Here is a 7,500-nt window from a genome sequence, read left to right as displayed (position 1 = left end):
TCAGTTTGCTGAGCGGACGTTTCAACATCCAAAATGCTGCGACGCACAAGAACGACGCCGAGATGAATCTGCTAATTAATCTCTTCATAATGTTCGCAAAAAAGAACCGAGTTGTCAAAAAGACATTCTGCTGAGTCAGATGACGCTTCTCAGAATGAAATGTGATACTTCATTCTTCTACATAATGTCTCCTCTAATGAAGAGTTCACTTTAAACAGAATGTTAAAAACATTAAACTGTGAGCTCCTCAGTGAAACTATGACGTCATGATGGATTCATCTGAGACCAACAGTCATGTGACCAGAAACCAGAGAAACTCTGACTGATATGAAGGAAGTGAACACAGAGAGGAGAGAGGAGAGGAGAGGAGAGAGGAAGAGAGGGGAGGAAGAGAGGAGAGGAGGAGAGGAGAGGAAGAGAGGAGAGGAGAGGAGGAAAGGAGAGAAGAGAGGAGAGGCTGAAACATGAGAATAGTTTAATATGTGAATCACGTGGCTCTTCTGTATTTAAAGGACTCCATGTTGGAGTTTAACAGGCGTATCTCTGTTGGAGCTCTGAACTTCCTTCTCTTCTAGAGGGTGAGTTTCTCTAAACACATATTCCTGAAGAGCTCCTGGAATCAGAGCCTCCAGAGACCTCAGCGGAGCCTCAGACTCCGGATGACTGCCTCCTCTGGCCGAAGGTGCTCCGCTCGTTTCACTGTAAAACATGCCTCAGCATCGGCTCCCGCTGCGACAACCAGTCCGCTAAATAGGCTCCCCGCTGGGGCCTCCCCCCCCCCCGCTGGGGCGCAAAGAAACGAGGGCGGAGGAGCCGAGAGCTCAGGAACTCCACGGCTGAAGTTCAAAGCCTCCGTGGAAGCTGAGCCTCCCTGGAGGGCTTCACTCGGGGAAGAAAAAGGCCGCTTAGAAAAATGAGGCGTGAGACGAGGGAGGAGCCTCTTGACATGCAGATAATAGGAAGCTTGAATATTTCTAATTATGTAATTAATGAATATGAATCCAAGCTGTAATCATTCCTTTGGGTTGTAATTAAAAAGAAAATCCAAATGTAGCACGCTTCTTTCTCACCGGGGCATTTTGTGTTGATGTTGGCGCCCCCTGTGGACGAATGTGGTGGTGTTTCAGAGCACCAGAGTCCCTTTAAAAAACCTCTTATTTTAACTTCAGCAGGGTGCGTTCCTTTGTGAAGGTTTTATTATTGATTCATATTAACAGATACAGATCTCTTTGATGTTTCATTATAGCAGCTGGTCTACAAAGATCCACAATATTATTCCCAAAAATAATGTAAACCGCTCTGAAGTCAGTGAACCACCAAAAATACCAAATGTTATACTTTTACTTTTTGTGTTTTCCTTCATAAAAACACAATTCAAATGTATTTTTATAGATTAAAACATCTTGTCATTATTAGTTACAATGATGATTTATAATGTGCTTAGAGCTCATAATTCATCTCTAACATCTATTTTATATTCACGTGAAAACATCTGTTCATCACCAAACTAGTTTTTACAGATTACATGTGAACACATCACGATAACGTTATAATGTACCTTCAGCCAGTACTCGTGTTCACTGAGCAGAGCCTGAAGGCATCATGATGTAACTGAAGTGAACCTCCGTTGGTTAGCCATTAGCGGTGCTGCTAACGTTACTAACTCTCCTCTTGATTAGTTGTTAACAATGAAACATGATCAGAGATCAGAGACTAGAACCACATGTTCTACTGAACACTGGAGGAGAACCATCGTCAGGAGAACTTTATTTACACTCTGATGGTTAACGTTAAAACTTTATTTACACTGTGATGGTTAACGTTAAAACTTTATTTACACTGTGATGGTTAACGTTAAACTTTATTTACACTGTGATGGTTAACGTTAAACTTTATTTACACTGGGATGGTTAACGTTAAACTTTATTTACACTCTGATGGTTAATGTTAAACTTTATTTACACTGATAGTTAACGTTAAAACTTTATTGACACTGTGATGTTAACGTTAAAACTTTATTTACACTGTGATGGTTAACGTTAAACTTTATTGACACTGATGGTTAATGTTAAAACTTTATTTACACTGTGATGTTAATGTTAAAACTTTATTTACACTCTGATGGTTAACGTTAAACTTTATTGACACTGATGGTTAACGTTAAAACTTTATTTATACTGTGATGGTTAACGTTAAACTTTATTTACACTCTGATGGTTAACGTTAAACTTTATTTACACTCTGATGGTTAACGTTAATCTTTATTGACACTGACGGTTAACAGCAGACTGTGTCATTAATCTGAGGTCCACATGCGTGGACACTGTGTGTGACTCCTCAGGTGCTTCCTGCTCACCTGAAGTGCTTCCAGCCTCCTCAAAGTCGATGTTTCCGAGGTGCAGCACTCCGGCCACCACCCTGAACAGGTCCAGCTTCTCCGTGTCGTCCAGGCCGATCTTCTTCATCGCCACCGACATCCTGTTGAAGTCGCCGTGGTCGTCCAGCAGCGGGTCCTTCAGGGGCCCCGACTTCATGTGCTGAAGAAGAGGAAGAAGAAGAGTTACTGACCGAAGCTTCAGCCTTCAGTCACTAAATAAGAGCTTCCTTCCTTCTGACGCAGCAGCTACATCCTGTTAAAACATCTGACTTCCATCCTTCATTTCCTCACCTCCTACCAAACTATTCAATATGTATTCTTCTACTTTTCCTTCTTCCTTTATTCGTTGACTTCCTACCTTCATTCTTCCACTTGTTCTTCCTTTCACACTTCTTCCCTTCTATCCTTTCCCTACATGTTTCCTTACGTAAGCCCTTCTTCTGTCCTCCTTCACTCTCATCTTTACATATTTATTCTTTTAATTTCACTCGTGCACCATGTTCCTGACTTCGTCTGCCCCCTGGTGGCCAAATATGTAACAACGCAGCTTTAATGTTACTTTTAATGTTGTTCTAGCTGGTTGCTTATGAAATACTGCACTTCAATGAAGAAAATGTAATACTTGTATATTAATATTGTCCCTCACAATGTATGATTTGATGAAGGCAGACGAAGATTCAAATTCCTAAACATTTCTATTCTTATATCAACACATATTTGGCTATATTAGTTGAATTCAGAGAGAAAATAAACTGTTAATTCGAGAAGGAAAAGTGGGAAACCATACAAGGGGGGGGGGGGGGGAAGAGAGAGAGAGAGAGAGAAAAACAGGAGAAGTTGTGAAGAGGAATGAAAACACCACAGAATCCCCTCGTCACACAGAGCATCGTTTATAAGAGTATTTCATTTAATTCACCTGGCGAGAGGAGGAACGTCTGTTCTACATCTGTCTTCCTCTGTCCCATTCTACTCTACTCTACTCTACTCTACGAGGCAACCGTATAGTGTTGACAACAACAGGATCAATGTGCTGCTGTTCTCCTGCGGTCTGTTTACTATATTCCTTCTGTTCTGTTTGACTTCTCCACTACAGCTTCATCTGGTATGTCTTCTGTGTCTCTACCGTCCCTCCAGTCAACACACACGATCAGAGACGATGATCCGACTCGTCTCCCATTGTCCACACGGAGCACGAGCTCCGAACCTCCGACGACACGCAGCAACACTGTCAATATGAAGCCGGTGTGTTGATGCTGGAGGCTGCAGGGTTGTGTAATGGACACTAAATGTAAGCTGAACTTTTTTAGTCGGCTTATATTTTGAGAGAAAAGCAGAGAAAATATAAAATATATATTGATGTATTTACATTGGTGTAACTATTGCTGAGTAAACAAAACTGTGTCACATGTTACATTATGTTACATGTATGCATGAAATGACCTTCAATTGGGATTATTTATTGTCAAACTACTACTCATTGTTTTCTGTTTACATCCTTAAACAGCTAGTTCTGTATGTATGTATACGTATACTGATGTATTTTATATCTTAATGATTCACACTGGAGCGTGAGCTCAAGAGTAAAATCCTGCACCATTCATTACATGGAAACACGTGAAACAATCATGGATATCAATGTGCATAAGACGATTAAAACAAATCACGACACATTAGTTAAAAGAGCGATGACAAAATGTGGACACTTAAAGAGAAGACGATTCAGAGAAAGTTATGAACTTCATTATGAATTTATACGATTGGATTTATATATATCTCAGTAGAATATTTTCGATGCACGTTCCTCTCGATGGTTATAATAATTAATAACGCTGCGCTGCAGGGAAATGCCATATGCAGCGGCTGTAATGGAATACGTGTGCATAATTAATCAATCGCTGAGGGCGAAAGGAAGGAGCTCATTTCACACAACGGCCTTTTTCTTATTAATGCGGCGCATTAGACGGCTTTGTGCCGAGGCTCTCGGCTAATTAAAATGTTTGCCGTTTGAAAATAAAGATATATATGTGGGTGTATGTGTGTGTGTGTGTGTGTGTGTGTGTGTGTGTGTGTGTGTGTGTGTGTGTGTGTGTGTGAAATATCTTCGAGGGGCTTTTGTTGTTGAGATAATCTGGTGCGACGGTTTCTTTACTGGGTCGCAGCATCATAATTAAATCAACACACATTTAAAAAGGTCGCTTAGCGAAGGCTCTCTGCTCTCGTTCTTTCCCACCTCGAGGTGAGAACAAATCCAGAAGAAGAAGCAAAGCTCTGTGCTCCAGCTTGAAGACAAACCTGGAACCGTCACACCTTCAATATGACAAAATCTGACTTTCTGCAGAAAACTGCCAGAAGGTTTCACTAACTTTGAAGAAACCAGTTTAATTTTCTAGAGCAATGATCCTGAAGTGAGACAAATTAACTATTAAAGGACAAAAAGACACATTCTCACTCTCAAAACTTTAATTCTAATGCAATAAATCAGTTTTACTTGGGGCGCTATGGCCGCTTCTTTAAAGATATACAGTACAGCATTATATAATATAATATAATATACGGTATATTATTGTGTAACTGGGTCAGTTTTCTGACATGCTATTTAATTATCACTTACAGCCGCAAGGTTTCACTTTAAAGCCTGAAAATGAGACTGAATCTTCTTAAAACATCCTATTTTACAGAGCAAATCCAAAAGACTGTGTAGTACATGTGTAGTACATGTATAGTACATGTGTACTACTTTAGTGCAGTAGTTATTCAACATTGGGCTTCTCTAAGGAGAGGGACTAGGGAGAGGGACTAAGGAGAGGGACTAGGGAGAGGGACTAGGGAGAGGGACTACAGAGAGGGACTAGGGAGAGGGACTAGGGAGAGGGACTAAGGAGCGGGACTAGGGAGAGGGACTAAGGAGAGGGACTAGGGAGAGGGACTAAGGAGAGGGACTAAGGAGAGGGACTAAGGAGAGGGACTAGGGAGAGGGACTAAGGAGAGGGACTAGGGAGAGGGACTAAGGAGAGGGACTAGGGAGAGGGACTACAGAGAGGGACTAGGGAGAGGGACTAAGGAGAGGGACTAGGGAGAGGGACTACGGAGAGGGACTAGGGAGAGGGACTAGGGAGAGGGACTACAGAGAGGGACTAGGGAGAGGGACTAGGGAGAGGGACTAAGGAGCGGGACTAGGGAGAGGGACTAAGGAGAGGGACTAGGGAGAGGGACTAAGGAGAGGGACTAAGGAGAGGGACTAGGGAGAGGGACTAAGGAGAGGGACTAAGGAGAGGGACTAAGGAGAGGGACTAGGGAGAGGGACTACAGAGAGGGACTAGGGAGAGGGACTAGGGAGAGGGACTAAGGAGAGGGACTAGGGAGAGGGACTACGGAGAGGGACTAGGGAGAGGGACTAGGGAGAGGGACTACGGAGAGGGACTAAGGAGAGGGACTAGGGAGAGGGACTAGGGAGAGGGACTAAGGAGAGGGACTAAGGAGAGGGACTAAGGAGAGGGACTAGGGAGAGGGACTACAGAGAGGGACTACGGAGAGGGACTAAGGAGCGGGACTAGGGAGAGGGACTAAGGAGACGGACTAAGGAGAGGGACTAGGGAGAGGGACTACGGAGAGGGACTACAGAGAGGGACTACGGAGAGGGACTACGGAGAGGGACTACAGAGAGGGACTACAGAGAGGGACTAGAGAGAGGGACTAGGGAGAGGGACTAAGGGGAGGGACTAAGGAGAGGGACTAAGGAGAGGGACTAGGGAGAGGGACTAAGGAGAGGGACTACGGAGAGGGACTACGGAGAGGGACTACGGAGAGGGACTAAGGAGAGGGACTAAGGAGAGGGACTAAGGAGAGGGAGATCCTGCCCCAGATAAGTGGAACCTTAATGGATGGATAGATATTTCTGGACAGTTTAACTTTAAGGTGGACATCTGTGGTATTTGTTACCGATGAGCCCTTTAGGTTTTAGTGAGCCCAGGACGTTCTGTCCCTTCAGTAATAGTGGGTGTAGTGAACACCTCTAGGAGCACAGGCAGGAGTCTAGACTTACAGAATAATATTGGATGGATTTATTTGAAGGTGCAGGTTTGTTGAAAGAAGTCCCAAAGATGTGTCGGGTTACAAAGAGTCAACACGGACACCATGGACGAGAGGAGGACGCTGAGCAGCAAAGAGAAGACGTTGACAGAGAGACGGAGACAAACTGAACAGCACACGAGAGGAAAGCAGCGAGCAGAAACAAACAGTAGCCGGAGGCAGTAAATCTGAGCTGAATCTGTTGAGTCAGCTTTTCAGTAGACGCTAATGTTGTTTAAGAGAGCGATCGTTTCCTTTGTTACGGCCTGAAGCGCCGATGACGGGTCGGGCTGGTAACTAAGATTGAGACAGAAAAACAAACAGGATACAAGAACAAACTGCAGCTACAAAACAAAACAAAAGGCTGATCGTCTTCACCGGACAATAAAAAAAACAGTTTGAAGTTAATGAACTGATTCAGAGAAAAAGAAAAGTAAAAGGTACCGAGTGACAGAGACGTTGTTCTGGAAAAGAAAGGAAGTGATGTTCACCCAACGTATTCTACATAACCAGAACAATGCGTCTGAATAAACCCCGTGAAGAGAGAACGCTCAATCGCTCAGGCGTTTCAGGCTCTTATTTTGAAAAGTATCTAAACTCTGAGCACGGAGGAAGTTACTCATGTGGCGCCATTTTCTCTAAGAGTGGGACATAAAAGTATATTAAGTCAATACAAAAATGTAATGATATTTAGTATTATGAAGTAAAAGTGACTTTTACTTGTTTTCTGCTCAATGATCTTAGTGAATTGAGATCAAACTGCTGCTTCAGCATAAAGGTGAAGCAGTGCGTCGATAACACAGTGAAGCGCTGCAGGCTGCTGTTAACGCTGTTCTACATGGAGGCTTATTCCTGCATCATGAAGAAGAAGGAGTGACCACGCTTCAGGAGGAATTACTGCTTTCCTCCGATTCATCACAAACTGTTTGGACACTCTGAAGACGCTGACTTGGCCTTTTCTTTACTTTGTGACATTTTAAATAATCAATTCATGAAAAATCACAACACTTAGCGTAGTTGTTGGTTCAAACCCCGGAGCACCGTATCAAATGATC

The 7,500-nt window shown here is 43.3% G+C and overlaps 1 protein-coding gene across 5 annotated transcripts in view; it reads right to left on the bottom strand.

Annotated features, from left to right (window-relative positions):
• Positions 1 to 7,500, bottom strand: part of LOC137871330 (unconventional myosin-VI-like) — a 94,795-nt gene that overhangs the window by 62,005 nt on the left and 25,290 nt on the right. For all 5 annotated transcript variants that reach the window (XM_068709110.1, XM_068709111.1, XM_068709112.1 and 2 more), the window contains exon 11: positions 2,357 to 2,537. In XM_068709110.1, the coding sequence (XP_068565211.1) occupies positions 2,357 to 2,537 (181 nt within the window). The remainder of the gene's footprint in view (positions 1 to 2,356; positions 2,538 to 7,500) is intronic.

The sequence above is a fragment of the Cebidichthys violaceus genome, unplaced genomic scaffold, assembly GCF_023349555.1.
Source record: "Cebidichthys violaceus isolate CVI_PGR_0920_01 unplaced genomic scaffold, fCebVio1.0.p SCAF_14, whole genome shotgun sequence".
Lineage (NCBI taxonomy): Eukaryota > Metazoa > Chordata > Actinopteri > Perciformes > Stichaeidae > Cebidichthys > Cebidichthys violaceus.
This window is presented reverse-complemented; position numbering and strand designations above follow the sequence as displayed.